Source organism: Pieris rapae, chromosome 8, assembly GCF_905147795.1.
Source record: "Pieris rapae chromosome 8, ilPieRapa1.1, whole genome shotgun sequence".
Classification (NCBI taxonomy): domain Eukaryota; kingdom Metazoa; phylum Arthropoda; class Insecta; order Lepidoptera; family Pieridae; genus Pieris; species Pieris rapae.
In genome coordinates this window covers 5,224,951-5,241,399 of record NC_059516.1, presented here as the reverse complement: position 1 = coordinate 5,241,399, position 16,449 = coordinate 5,224,951, and the positions used below count along the sequence as shown (strand labels likewise).

At 33.1% G+C, this 16,449-nt stretch overlaps 1 protein-coding gene across 5 annotated transcripts in view; it reads left to right on the top strand.

The window, feature by feature from the left end:
• LOC110996256 overlaps positions 1 to 15,599 on the top strand; it is an 81,984-nt gene extending 66,385 nt beyond the window's left edge. For 4 of the 5 annotated variants that reach the window (XM_045629248.1, XM_045629250.1, XM_045629247.1 and 1 more), the window contains 5 exons: positions 11,148 to 11,303; positions 11,733 to 11,879; positions 13,107 to 13,255; positions 13,701 to 13,917; positions 15,392 to 15,599. In XM_045629248.1, the coding sequence (XP_045485204.1) occupies positions 11,148 to 11,303; positions 11,733 to 11,879; positions 13,107 to 13,255; positions 13,701 to 13,917; positions 15,392 to 15,526 (804 nt within the window). In that variant the 3' untranslated portion in view covers positions 15,527 to 15,599. The remainder of the gene's footprint in view (positions 1 to 11,147; positions 11,304 to 11,732; positions 11,880 to 13,106; positions 13,256 to 13,700; positions 13,918 to 15,391) is intronic. The other variant, XM_045629249.1, reaches the window with a different exon arrangement.
• The last annotated feature ends 850 nt before the right edge of the window (positions 15,600 to 16,449 follow it).

The following is a 16,449-nucleotide window of genomic DNA, read 5'->3' as shown; positions in this document are numbered from 1 at the left end:
AAAAGTTTATTCTGAATTAATTGCAAAGATAAATAAATAGTAGGCGCTCTTAAGACAGAAACAAATATAAGATGGATAATGGAATAAAAATGAATATAATTAAAAAATAAATGAAATGATGAGGTCTGAAGGCAAGTACAAAAGTTTATTTGCCTCTTCACAGCAATTGAAATTTAGCAATTTGACATAATACAGCCAACCATCTTTATCATAGACTAGTTCCTATAATAGGGCTGTAGAAGTCATGTGGTCACCAGTGCACCAGTTTAAACAGTGTACTCACAAGCCTTCCATCGCGGATAGAAAATGTTCAGCATTAAGATGACTGCATACGACCACAAAACCTCTTTTCCACAAACCCTGCTATTTCGTGCTACCGTTGCCTATGAAAGCCTTGAAAGTGCGTCTTCGGGGTTCTGGCATCTGAGTTTCCATGCTATCAAACTAAATTAACAATCAAAATAAAATTCAAGCATGAGTGGCCGTAGGTACGTGTATATATGTGGGTTTGTGAATTAAACGTATGGGAAAGAATTTAATTTAAAGTCTAGTTCAAATGGATATATGGAAAACAAATTTTACAGTTGCATCGTAATCAGGTTTGTGTAGTACTTTTACAGACTATTCGTAAATTTATACATTTTAATTAATGTTATGAAATCCATACAAAATACTGAAGTATCAAAGAGTATTGGAATTAAACCGATACTCCATTGTAGTTATAAATTAACTAATTCTACAATATATTGTGATACATAAGTGTGAATCTTATTAATCAACTTCTATTAGAAAAGGGTTAAAATTATATTTATATGCGTTTTCACATATAGGGGTTAATTGTAAAGGGGTGAAAATAAAGGGTTGTATGTATTTTTGTATGCTGTATCATAAATAGACAAAAACAATAAAATAAAAATAAATATTGACTGGACACTCCTTATCACTTAGGGGTTCGATAGATAGATAGTAGGCGATTCTCAGACCTACTGAATATGCATAATAAATTTAATAGAAATCGGTCGAGCCGTTTCGGAGGAGTATGGGAACGTAATGTCGAACTAACGTCTTATATCTGCGTATTCATAAATTAAATGTTGCATAATATGTAATTTATAACCTATTAACTTAACTAATAAAGTATTTGTTTCTTCATTTGTTCTACGTATATGGTGCGAGAGCTTGAATTTAAACCTGGCAATAAATTCGGTTTTTTATTTAGGTTTTAAAGTGCTGACAAATCCAATTCCCAATAAACTGTACCGTTATAGTATTGTGTATGCTAACACGCTGTAATAGTCATACAAGTCTTCTTATTAATAATAAACTAAACTAAATCAAACCTATCTAAAATCTCACGTAGAATTAAAAACAAATTTCTTCGGGTTTCTCAAAGTTCGTTAAAACCTGGCCTCATTCACAAATAGTTCGCATTCTGAGGATTGAGCCCTAAGTTCTAAATTTCACATTATTTTTGCAAAGAAAAACAAGAATTCACCAATAACTATCTTTTGGACAAAAAAATGGGAGCGTTAATAAATTATTCAAGCAGTCTCAAAAATAAAACACAATTTATTATATTTTATTTCCTAAAGCGAAATAGGGCAAGATGACCTTTGTTTCCACTTTGAATACAACAAGTGCCCTCAGTGAGGTGAAAAATGATGAAAATGGGTCAACTTAATATTACCGAAGTTGATAAGGTATCAACTCGAAAGCAAAGATAGCGGCTTCGCCTTTGAGCTGAGCTCATTAGTTGCTTGATTATTATCTCAAAACTTTATTTTTTATTTCGCTCATGCCTAGTGTAGTTATCTGATTATATATATATATACATAGTCTCTCTAATTTTGTTTGAAGTCTACTAAACCTTTTATGACGATGAGGCGTAAATAGTTACAAATCGTCGGGAATTAAACTCCAGTCACAGAGTCTTATTGACGTATTAAGAATGTCGAGACTTCCTAATCAATTGATACTTGGGTGCTGGGGAGTGTATGTGCGTTTCGCATGTATGTGTGTGTAGGGAAAGTGTGTTTATTTATTTTACATCTATAACATACAAAAATAAGATTAAAAACTGACTGTACGCTGTTTGCAGGAAATCCCGGCAAATTCTAACAAACTATAAAGGTTGTCTAAAAAGCGAGTGAATTAAGTATTGCAAATGTGTGTTAAAGTACAACCACATCAAATATGTATTTTCTACAGTATATGTTACAATCTATCTATTCTAAAATACATGACAGATGCGGTGAACATAAGTTTCAAAAAAAAATATTAACATAAAAAATAATAGTATATTTCATTACAAGTGCGGAAAGCCTGTCATTGCAACGAGTTTCGACAAATGTCTACCCGAGCCGAGACGCAGCCGAAGGTGAGGGTTGACAGTCGGGACAAGTTGCAATGACGGTACCGCACGTGTACTCAACGACTATTTTTAATACAGTTGCGAAAAAATTAAGCAATTTGATTAAACTATTTGCTTTTTTTCTCTTCTCTCTACGGAATAAATACGTTGCACGTAGATATTTAGGGACTTATATGTTTCCGGTAAATTGTTCTCCGAAGCATTTTGTGCAATTATACTGAGTTCGGGTGGTATTCATTCATATAAAATATCGTCGAAATTACTCATTTTGTGCAACAAATAGCTCTACTCGCAAGAATATTTGTGGAAAATGGCGCCAACCATCAAAGAATATGAGCTATGCTTTTTTTTCTTTTCTTCACCCATTCTGGGTAGGCAAAGGGAACTTGGCCCATACAGCCAATTCTTCAGTAGACTATTTTTATTGAAAGAAAACTAAATCTAACTCAATGAATCCAATCATTAAATCTGATATTGAAACAAATTAGTAGCTTCTTTTTAAAATATTTGCATGAATCATAAAAACTTCTGTGATTTTTTTAGTAAAAACTTCATGGTTAGTTTTTTCGATTTAATATTTTTTTATTGATATGAAATAAAAGAAACCTAACCTAACTTATTGAATCCAATTATAATAATTATTAGTAAACTTTTTAGAAATACGTATTTGCATAATATATTACAAAATTCTTTTTATTATTTTTTTAATTGATATAAAATGAAAAGAAACCTAACCGAACTTATTGAATCCAATTATTATAATATTTAGAAATCATATATCATAAAAAAACGAACCTGTAGGCATCCCTACTCATCGGCGAAGAAGAGTATGTATATGTCTAAATAATATAATTAATATCCAGTAATTCAATTTTAAAATGTACATGGTAAACAATAATCTGGTGTAATAATACAATTAGTTACAAATAGTTAAACACAAGCAATTAAAACAGTATAAACTAAATAAAATGATTTTATATCTTCCTTTAAGGTTTTAAACTAAATAGACGATAATATAATAAGGTGCAACAGTTTGCAATGAAATTCCTCTTTCATTTAACAAGTGTTTTAACATACTGTTAAAGAAATAAGTATGAAAGCTCTGCTTAAATAATTATATACTTAAGTATCATGCTATACGCAATAGAGAAAGAATTTAGAGAATAATTTTAATTGAAATTACTGAGTCTCTATTAAATATTTAGGTTAATAGGCTAACGGGTAAATACAAAGACAGACTTTAACTTCATGTGAAAATCGAATACGTTTTTTACGAATTAAAGCTACACTTAGCGCTAAGTCTCAACTCTGAAACTTAGTAAAGACAAGCATTATAAGAAATAGCTGAGTACTTTTCTTAAATAGTTAAACCTTATTGCCTAAGTAATTATTGTCTAAATTATTCAAATTATTGTTGTGACAAAAATGAATTCTGTTTCATGAAAAGAAAGCCTTTAATCGCGCCATTAATGCTTGCTCCGTTTCGAGGTCAGCTGTATTATAAGCCCTTCTATTATATTAAAAACTGCATAGATTTTTTGTCATTTATAAGTGAATGAGTATCTGGGAATCATAATAGCGTGTCAAGGCTTTTCGCTATGCAGATATCAATGGTGGATCAATATAAATGACGTATGTCATGTATCCTGCCTAGCGAGGCTTACTCATTATTATTAAAACGTACCGTATAAGTTCTGAATCAATCGAAATAATACACTTGAACACTTTTAAAAATTTAATATCATATGGAACTATCGAAACATTAATTGTTATACAAAACAGGGGATGTAATCTTTGCGCTCATATTACTGTTTTTTCAAGTGACAACAAGTGACCTTGGAAATTTTTAGATCTAAGGCAAGTTGGTTTCCTCTGTTCCTCTGCTGTTTTCCTACACAATACGAGTGTGTGGGCACATGGAAAAGTCCATTTTTGCAGAGCCGTGTTACGATCACATAAAATCAGAGTTGAGAAGCGTATGCTCAATCGGGCTTTAAAAGTACAGACAAATAAATGTAGGACACCGAATTCGTAATATGAAACCACAGCCACAAACTTATTAGATTACTACACAGCTGTAAGGCGCTAGGCGCGCGATTCTCAACTCGCGTTAGCCGACTGTACCAATAGATTTGTATGCGATGTATGACTGACTATACTATCTCTGAAACCGTCAAGGACGGTTCATACAACTGAAATATCTAAACGCCTGCTGACAGAGTGTTCTTATCTATATGTATCTTATTTGGGGTGTGGTGACGTAAATAGATTTTTTATAATAACGGATAATTAGTCGGCAAAGTAAATATTAATGTTATGAAATGAAAGAAACAATTACGATGTTACGAAATTGGAAATGAGCGGGATGAAAACTTTGGGCTTAATAATTGATTCGTTATATGCACGCGGGTAAAGCCTCTGTACCTACCTCTATCTCTTCAGCTTTTCATTAAAGGCACCAGGTTGTTCCATGTATAATTTGGGCTATGTCAAAAATGCTATTTAAAATTTCTATACACCAATAACATGGGTTTTTGGTGTATAGAAGTTATATATTATTAGAAGGATTTTGTTTAAAAGGTTTATTTGGTAATAGAGACGCTATAGCTTAGAGTTAAATAACTGAATTATTAATTAATCTAGATGTATGTTAAGTATTAATCAGTCACCAACTTAAATTTATGTATGTTATGTATGTATGTAGAAACATTTGAACTGACATAAAACCAGAAGAATATAATATGGTAATTAATATTAGCAACAATCGTATAATTTTGTATGTTTTAGTTATCAAATATATATATTTTTTTAAATATATCTCTAACTCACCGCTTCCGTAGAGCATAAGGCATCCTATGTCCTAGGTTCCTAAGAAAATAACTGTATTTTACAGATGGCTTTAGTTTTACTTTACTCTGCCTTCCTAAAGCAATGGATGCTAAAATAAAAATATGATAGAAAGGGGGGAGGCCTTCCGAATCGAGGCACCACTCAATAAAAGCAAAAGTCTTCACATGCTTCTTTATAAATATATGCTTATTATTGTTACTCTTGTCTATAAAAAAATGAAATAGATGCGATAACTTCTCCATAACTTATAGGAACCAAACTTCAATTACAAACTAACTTTACAGATTAAGATATTTTTTTTAAGATTTCACATTAAGAATTTTAAAAAATTCACTTATATGAGACAATATAATTGTAGAATAATAAAAAATAACAATTGTTATATATAAATAATTGTATATAACAATTGTTAATAATATAGCCGTCAAGAAACAAAATATATACTTTATTAAGCATTTACAATTTTTTTATCCTGTAAAGGGATCATGATGTGCAAAACTTTAAATGCCAAAATAAATATAATTGGTATCTATGATCTGTCATTTTCAAAGAAAATACCGTATTGGGCAGAATTTTTTACACCAATACAAACTGTTATTCCAAGCTCTCGATACTCTTTATATACACGATATTGCAAACAGGAAACAAGCTATGTTTTTAGTCCCGTGTGGCTAATTTACATAGAAATGAAAACGCACGTGTCCGGATGAAATTCTTGGTCGACTTTGATCGCTATTGTACAAAGGGTTGAATATATTTAATAGTTTAAACATGCTAATCTAATTTTGGAGATATCAGACGTTTATTTTTTATTAATGAATAATTTTACGCTTTAGCAATGTTTATTCCTCGTTTTATGTGGAATTAATTAGCTAAAGCCATACTGGAAATGTATTTCGGTTGAATACTTGCAGCACTGAGTTTTTATAAGCAACACGAAAAGTTGTACACAAATTTAAAGACCCAAAAAAATATATTTCGGATGTTTTAGTTTATTCAGAGTAACGGTTTACTCTGAATCAACTACTGTATATTCGTAACGTCTTAATGGAATAAAAATATAATGTGTGATCAGCACCTAATCACTACATAGTATAAAACAAAGTCGCTTTCTCTGTCCCTATGTCCCTTTGTATGCTTAAATCTTTGAAACTACGCAACGGATTTTGATGCGGTTTTTTTAATAGATAGAGTGATTCAAGAAGAAGGTATATATGTATAATAACATCCATTAAATAGTGGAGAAGTACTGTTATTTTTGAGGTTTCTAATGTGATGTCGTAAATAATTACATTTTTTCCGCTTACATTGCAAACGCAGGCTGAACCCTACGATTTTTATCAAAATAATGTACTAAGTATTGTACACATTGAAAAGGTCTACAGAAAAGTCCATGATAGTATATCTCTATCTCTTATGGATAACCCACATTAACTTTTTTTTGTCATTTACTTTTTACGACAAATAATGGCTTATTTTCGAAGCGATTTTAACCAATACAGCATCAATCCTTAACCAATTAAATACCTTTAATACATTGTTCATTTAATATAGATCTATACAGCCTATTACAGCTTATTTATCAGCGATCGAACGCGTATATTATCGGAGCTTTCCAGCGACGGAAATAACAATACATAATAAAAACCTGCTTTTCATCAGCATTGCACCCGTGCGAAGCTGGGGCAGGTCACTAGTATTACTTATATAGGTAAGTAGTAAAATATGTCCTTTAGAACCAAAGAATTAGCTTTAAATATAAGGTAAATAAGGTTACGTTTACTAATACGTTTTTGACTTACGGTTGTCATACTTAACGATAAGACTAAGGTTCAGACAACTTAGCGCTGTCACTCCTGAATGACAGAAGGGTATTTATTTGACCTACGGAAGTCATAGTCTCGAGTCTGAATTCTTGAAATTCATGATAAATTAAATTTAGGTTGAAATTATGTAGGCCTATACAAACGTAGGTTATTTTATTACTAGATGAAAGTAATAAAGCGCATTTGAAAGTCTATACGTAGCTTAGGTAGGCAAGCACCACTTACAGTTGAAACTTGAAAGCTAAGGGAACTTGGAAAATTTTAATTGCGAAATATTTATACTCTAGAAGTTTCTTTCGGAGTTCCTTGAGAGTTTTCATGAAGTTTTGTGAGAAATATTAAATGCAATGCACGGCTTATTTGTGGTAATGCAATTTGATATGCTACTTTGCTTGTTGAAAAAACCCGTCAATAATTTTATGATTGTTGAAATAATACTAACAACTTGTGTCAGAGACAGAAGGCTGATCTCTAAGTTGTTATGAAATAAAAATGATAGAGAAATGGATGCTATCTGATGTCCAGACCCACTTAACGCTACTAGATTATAATTTTTTTAGAAATATTTCTTTACTATAAGACTACTTCTTGTTTTATTAATGTACGCCGGATTTATCAACAACAAAAAAAAAGAAAAGAAATCTCATCCTAATATTTGTTCCACTACGACAGTGCCAAAACAACACTAATTATAGTATTTTTATTAATTTATAAATAAGGGTATTAATGTATTCATGTTAATAATTATAGTTACATAATGTATGAAATTTAAAAAAAAACTTCCATCCGAGATTCAAAACATTGAGTTGTACGTTTTTATGATTGATACTTCAATAACGATAAACGCAATGTAATGGCAATAAACCCAGTTATGTATTATTTACTTAATGCATTTCTTATTTATATCGTAAGAAACGTAAGCCGCACATAATTAAAATGAACTCGGCTCAAAAATCAAAATATTAAGAGCCTTAAAGAATGTCCTAGTTTCCTTTTCATGATTTTCTTTTCATAGTAATAAATATAAGAAATGTTGGACGTAATTTCTAAATGGTTTTCCATAAAAAATCCAACCTCAAGATATTAAATATGTCCATATAAAATACGCGACTTCAATTAGTTATATATTAAGTTTTAATCCTTTAATCTGTCAAATAATTTGTTTACAAACGCAAGGCAAATAAATGGTATTGTATGTATGTTTTTAACGGTATGAATAAGACTTCTAGATTGCTTTTGTAGTTTGCATTCTAAAGTTGGGACGGCAGCTTTGGTCGAGATGACATAAGACGATATCTAAAACTTGCAATATACAAATGCGAATATTAAAAAAAAACAAGAATTTTGAGAGTCTTTTAGACAGTGTCATAAACTCTTAATAGAGTTTTTTCAAAATGAAAAAAAAATATGAAGGAATAAAATTATGCAAGCATTAAACGAAAGTAAATTAATTGAATATAGTTTGAAGTTAAATATCTTGTTATGAGATACGCGTTTTTATATTAAAGTTTGGTAGCGGACTTCGTTGGGGAAAAATCTTTTATTCTTATTATAACTCAGAAAGTATTAAATGCTCTAGAAAACCTAAAGTTAGACTGGAAAATCTATTTCGAGGCATTTCTTTACACTAAGTGCACTCTACAATATGTACCTTAAAGAACTTTACAATAAAGATATTATGTTATTTATATTACTATTATTAAACAGTTCTAAGAAACAGACTCTAAATATCATGGTTTTTTGTATATATTTAGTAATATTAATTGAGCTTGCAACACTAATTTCGACCTATTTCCTTTGTATTTTCACTTCATGGCAATGTGTACTTTGCATTATCTACAATCAGTAGTTGCAAACTGGTACGGCTTAGGTCTAGTCAACTTTGTAGCAATACCTGGTATATATTGATGTTGAGTTTCTATTTACTTTAAATGAGACACTATTTTGTCTCTTAGTAAGTTAAATTTGTCATTGAAATTTCTCTCCAAGTGTATTGGAAATGTCAAATGTAAAAATGTATGGGAGTTTTTTTTTAGAGTAGAATTCCCCAGTACCGTTTTAATATGGTATTGGGGAATACGCTTAAGCGTATACAACAAGAAAAACATAGTAAGTGTATCTAATTAATGAGTTAATGTAATTTGTACTTCTTAACGTTACCATTATTTTCGCTAATAACAAAAGTGTTTTGAACTGCGGCTATATGAACGGAATTTCAGCATAACATTTCATTATTTCCGATGTGGAAATGGCTTTTACGCTTCCTAGTACCACAGAGGGAAACTCACCTCAACCTTCTCCGGTCAAAGATCCGGTTGAGTAACATGAAATCACATTCGGATGCCACGCTCGCATTTGAACAATGTATGTCCAAGTTATAACAAAATATTTAATATTTAACTAAAAGAAAAAATACAAACAGAATATGAATTTGTCTGTTCATCGAAACATAATTATGACTATTCCGAAAAAAATATATGGGTGGCGTGCCGTACCGTTCAAGGTATGTAAATGAAGGTATTACAATAAATCATACATAATCATTATAAATGTGCTGTAATAACTACAATCAATCATTTTTTAAATGTTACACTTTGAATACTCTTGACATTTCGCAAGCGTTTAAAATGGAACATTTTAAATCGCTATTCAAACTTATGTAACAAAAACATGTCTTTTATATTAACCAAATGCAATTCAGTTTATTTTTCATTTGAAACAAGTAAATCACTATTTTTATTATTTCAAAGATTTGAGCTACGTTATTAATAAATATGATATATTAATAAGAAGTCACAATTATACAAACAAATATACAATTAATATTATTTTCTCGCTTCTAACATTAATTTTTTCTCTTGAGGGTAGTTAAGGTTTTTTTGAACTGGAGTATTTAGATAGCCGGTCGATTAAATCACCTCGTATGCTTGTAAAGCCCTCGGGATAGCAATACCCATTCGAACACTTTTTCCCAATCTCTCACACGACAGTAAACAGACCGCTTTTATTACATGATCGTTCTTTCATGAAATACTGCCAAACCCCCAATAAAGGAACGATACAAGTTATTATGTACCCCGGCTTGTGCCTATATTTGAGCACTTCGCCGATATCGAAAACGTGACTTGTTTTAACAAAAACCAGCTGTAAACTATGATTTAATACCAACAAAGTGCACCTGTTTGAGTAATGTGGAAGAGAAAAATTGTGTAATCAGATAATTTTTGGTAGAATTAAGTCATTACTCGTGGAATTAACAAAGACATTTGAGAGATATTTAGGAGTATTAACGTATTAAATGTACGGTTCCCGGATAATCGGGGTCCTTTAAATAATAGAGAATTTTAGTTTTACTATAGATTAATCACTCCCGTACAACAATAGTATATTGGCGAAATAATAGAATGTTAAATGTAACGAATGAATTTAACGTTACAGTCGATGAGAGTGCCTAGGACTGCCTTTACCTAGGTAACACTCACAATATTTAGAAAATGAACTGCTAATTGTATAAAGTTGTCAATACAAACTAAATGGAAAAAAATAACTTTCAAATAACAATTCTTACATCATAAAATGTTAAGTTTATATATAGTATATACAGCTCGCGCTCTCTCGCCACTCGAGATTTTATTTATAACTCTAATATGACGCGACGAAACAGAAATCTCTGTAAATCCACCTTTATAGTTGAAAAAAGGTATACATTTCCTGAATTTAAACTATTTAGAGAGTTTAAAAAGAGGAATTATCCATGTCCAAAAAAAATGTGAGCCGTCACGGGACGCCTGGCAGATGTGAAACATCGACATTATTTTTTTAAAAGTAATATGCAGAAAAGAACAGACTGTGACAGGAAATAAATAAGTTATAATGATAAAATAAAATATTGCGATTTTTATCCAGATAACGATGACTATTTGTTGAATAAACATTATATTCATTAAATATTTTTAATGTGAAATTTACTACTGCATTTAGACTGTATATCATATAGTGTGGCGACGCGTCGCCACGGCATGCGTCGCCACGCCAGAAATCGGTTTTACGTGCGGCTATAGATGTTTCACATGAATTAACTAGAAAATTGTGTGTTTCAGTGCGCCGCTGGGCGCGCGGCGTGGCAAGAGGCCGCGGCTCTGTCCGTGGGCGGCGGCGCAGGGGCCGCTGGTGGTGCAGCCCGGCGTTGCTCGGTGCTCGGGGACCACCCGGGGGCCCGAAGGGACCCCCGCGCCAAGTGGCACAGGAACAACCGGGTACCAAATGAAAGTTATCTTTTCCGATCAGCAAGTAGCCGAGCGACGTAGCTAGCAGCATGGTTTGAGGTAAACTAGAATTAAAACCTACTCCCAGTGTTACGTGTTACGCATGGTTGTGATAGATTGGTAAGTACTTAGTGTTATCTGTGAGATCTGTTAACCGTACGAATAATATGCCATATGGACGCATAGTTGTTTAAAAGTTTTTACTGTTGTCTGTGATTTTGTAGGGTTCTAGGAGACTACTAGACAATGGTGCATGGTATTTTTGATGTAGCTCGTTGGTATGTATCGTTATGTAATATTCTCTAGGATCTCTGGATCGTATTAGACTTGACGTAAGTATGTACCATACTTTTATTTGTGATGTTTGATGTGTGATTAAGCCCTGTGATGCTTGTGTTATAAAGCAATTTAAAATTAAAGGTGCGCGATGCGTCTTACGGGTCTTCTTCGGAATCAGACGGCGACGAAGCAAACGGCGAGCCGTGGGGCGTCGCCCGTCTTCTGTACGCTGGACTTGCGACACTTGCAGTGGGCCTGGTTGTGTACTTCGTTGGGACAGGCGACAAGGTTAGCTGTTCCTAATAATAGGCGTGATAGGATTTCGCCTCATTCCTCGATTTCCCACCATAATAATCATCAGCACATTATAGAACAGAATTTTATGTTACCTTACAATAAGAGCAGTGTTGGCCTAGTGGCTTCAGCGTGCGACTCTCATACCTGAGGTCGTAGGTTCGATCCCGGGCTGTGCACCAATGGACCTTTTCTATGTGCGCATTTAACATTTGCTCGAACGGTGAAGAAAAACGAGCCAAACAAGTCAATGACGTGTGTCAGGCACTGGAAGCTGATCACCTATTAGATTTAAAAATGATTATGAAACAGATTCAGAAATCTGAGGCCAGCACCTAAAAAGGTTGAAGCGCCACTGATTTATTTTTTATTTATTTACAATAACATAGTAAACATAGTAAAAAGTACGAAGTGACATTTGACTTTGTAGGATATCCCGAGACTGAAGTTAGTTTTTATATTAACTGGCTCATCTGATGCTTAGTGAAACCAGGGCATACACACACAATACAAAATGTCTCATGAGTGTGATTGTGTTACCTTATTCGAGCAAACGAGAACCTAAAATATTTTGGATACAAACCAATAGGAACTATATACAGTTCATAAATTTTTTATTAGCACTGTTTTAATAGTAACGCTACTACTCTAATTAAAATATGACATTCTGTGAAAAGAGCAGTAAGCAGGCGTGGCACTTGTCCAATATTTTCATAATAACAATATTTTCATATTAATAACATACACCTCGCACATGACGAAACGGCTAGACCGATTCTTATGGTTTTTATGCATAGTAAGTCTGAGAATCGGCTGCTATCTATCTTTCAAACCCCTAGTGATGAGAGTGGTCCACCCTTAAACTTTTATTTTTATTTTTTAGACAATTTTTTTGTTTTGTTATGATACAGCATACAAAAATACTTACAACCCTTAACTTTCACCCCTATTTTTTATTTGTTAATTAATACCTTATGACATGAATGAATTTTATAAACTCGTAGGGAAAAATCACAGAAAAATATAAAAAGTTTTAATTCAGGAAAACCGAACAGTCTCTGGGTACATAGCAAAATGTTCCATGTTGGTATGTACTAAACGCTAGGTAAAAGCACATTAAGAAGAAACGATGTTTGTGTGGGTGGAGTTTTGATATAAAACATTTAAAAGTAGATACCCCGATTTACCATTGAATAAGTTTCCTATATGATGAAAAAGCAGCCTTCCCAGGGTTTCAAGACGCCAGCCTTGCGGCTGGTGGGACCCTGTCTCATCGTAGCAGGACTGGCCTGCTGCTTACTGCGTATCATGTTCTGTATGTTCGCCAAGCCTTGCTGTCCGCGACGGAACAATCACAAGGAGAACAGAAGGTAGAATTGATAAGTATAAAAGTGCTTTGTAAGTCTTAATCAATTTATTAAACTTTTATTAATAAAAAATTTAAGTTGTCATTAATGACAACTTAAATTTTGTAAGGAATTTTTGACTCTAGCTTAATAATTTGAGCATTAAGCATGAAAATTGAAATTCAAGAGTTTTAACAAAAAACATCAGAAATCAGGTTGTATTGTATATAATGTATTATTATGTTCGTATAAACAAAACACAGATCATCTTACGAATATCATTCAATTGTTTTTTTTAATATTTTTTTATTTTTTTAAGGCGTCTTTTCCTAAAAAAATGGCCGTTAAAAAATTATTAATAATTAGTTTTTTTTGTTTGTCACGAGTTCAGCAGACGGCTGCTATGGAATACAAAGACTGGTTGCGCTGCGTATATTAATCCTAATTCGTATAATAATCTTAATTCCAGACTGTCAGGTGGTGCAGAGGGAGAAGAGATGCCTTTAGCTGGCGGATGTCCCAGCACCCGAGCGGGGCCCGCGCAGTGTTCGCCCGCGAGGCGCCTCGATTCCTCTTGCGACGTGTCGAGCCTGTCCAGCGGCGAAGAGGACGAACGGCTGCGTCGGTATCGCACCTCAAACCAGCCGCAGCCGCAACCGCAGCCGCAGACTGTTTTAGTTCAACAGGTAATTGTTATAATACATATTTATATATAAAATTGTTTTTACAAATTGTTTGATGTAACTTTATGGCGTTTGTCATAACATTGACAGAATGTCCAGAACATTGACAAACAGTAACAAAGAATGTTCTATATTATAAAGCATTAGAATAATAAAATCAATATTCATAGTTAAGATAGGACAACGTCAGTCGAGTCTGCTAGTAATATTATAAAGTAAAAATGCTAATTGTTATTTCGGGCCTTCATAGTATAGTAATCGGATGGAAGGTATGATGATAACGAATGAATGTATTCATGTAGACAAGAAATCTCATACGAGGCTCAACTGGCCGTACATAATGGGAGTGCTTACGAAGACGTTAGCAGAAGGGAGTTGATGTTGGGTGTGGTAGATAAATATTGAGAGTAGAGTAAATGTTGTGGAAATGAGAGCGTTAAGAGCACATTCCACGCAGGTTCCAAGTTGATTTCAGCGTGTCGTATGCGTGGTTTATCATTGCGTGATAGGATAAGTAATAGTGAGAAAGGTAAGCAATTTGAGTTAAAGAATGTCAGACAAGGATACAAAAGGGAATACTGTGGTATCCACCATGTAGGACGGATGAGTAGCTGTTGCCAAGTAGAATATATAGTAACTGTGGGTGGTAAAATCGTACATACATGGACCAAATCCAGGAGGTACTAGAGGGATAAGTTAAAGTCATAACCGATGGTGAATGTGCTGAAAGTGGAGTAAGCGAGACAGGTATATATATGTCGGGACCGTAGCAAGTGGAGATCTGTAGTATCTACCTACACCTTCGGAGAAAATGTGTGATAATATAAATAGTACTAGCGGATCCGACAGACGTTGTCCTGTCTACACGTCTTTAATTTCAAAATTTCATTTTTTAATAAGCCATTTTGATGAAAATTATTATTCAAATGTTATGACAATATCTAACGATCCAGCACATGGTCACACACGATATAACACAATGATAACAAAACTTTTTTTAAATTTCGGGACAGACTAAAATTAAATTCGAATATTATTTAAAATTTGACACTGCGATGGTAGCGCCGTCTGTCGGATCCAATGTAAAACATTCCAAAATCAACAACAACTAATAAATTGAAAATTAATTAAAAAAACATTGTCCAGCGGACAAAATTGTGAATCTAAACCATTCCCAGATCCCCTTGAACACACACAAAAAATTTCGTCTAAATCGGTCCAGTCGTTTAGGAGGAGTTCAGTCACATACACACGCACACAAGAAATATATATATTAAGATGTTACTATAGACGGTCTTAGTTTTAATTTGTTTAACTTACAATTTTCTTAAACATATACGAGAAATATATATATATAGTTTGATTAATAATTAATATCTTCCTGGGCATGAATACCGAATAAAACCTTATTTTTTACTTAAGTTAATGGATTTAGATTAAAAGTCTCTGGATAAGACTAAGGACACTCGCTTTTCAGGCAAACCCTCCACGCACAGCGGCGTCTGCGTTGTCAAGCGGAAACGCAGGCAAACGTCCGCCCCCTCGAAATGTGTCGTTCGCGGGCGGACCCGATGGCGAGCTCGTACTAAGTCCCTCGCAACTTCGCTCCTAACCAAATATACAGACTATGGCCGATCGCGGCCTCAGTGTGCTTAATTACAAATTACATAAACTGTTCAGCGAAAGTGACTTTTATTTTGCACAACACCCCATTTGCAGATGCCTACGTGAATTGTGATACCGCGAACACTACCGTGCGACTAGTGATCAACGGTAGACAGTGTTACCTAATGTAGAGATTACAGAACGTGCTAGATCCATCCGTCTTTTGCAAACTAGGGATAAGGTTGAGAGATCTACGAACGCACCTAAATATTGAATTATAAAAATTATGTTAAAACTGCCTACTACTAGATGCGAATTTATATTTAAATATAAAATTCATTAAAATAGATTTATAACTGACAATAATGATTGTTAACTGATGTATAAAGTGTTATGCGTATGAGCGTTGACTTTAATTTAAACCAATCGTATGTCTAAGCGCTGAGAATTTCAAATTATCTTCCATAATTAATTTAAACGAAATATGCCTTAACTTACTTTCTATATCTTGGCGCTTAAACAACGGAAAGAACACCAAAATATTTATAAATAGCTAAACGAAAATTGATGTACTGTTTAACAGTTTATGTTTATAGGTAAGGATGTGTGTTTATAAGATACGGTAAATTATGCGTTAATGTGCGTTGTATGGCACACATAGTGTTTATAAATATATTTTAGAAGTATTTGCACCTTTCGTAGTGATCAATTGTATCTGCAGGTTTTATTAGAATAAAATTTCGCGATTTGGGCGATAGATGACAAATGTTTTTGATTAGTTTTGTCAATTAATCTGAGAAAAATGTATAGTTATTTTGTATTGTTTAAATCTAAGAATTGTCAATTAATTAAATTATTTCGCGTAGTTTCGCTTATTTTAAGTCGTGCATTATTTGAAGTTGTTGGCACTGATTGTTTTAAGCTATTTAA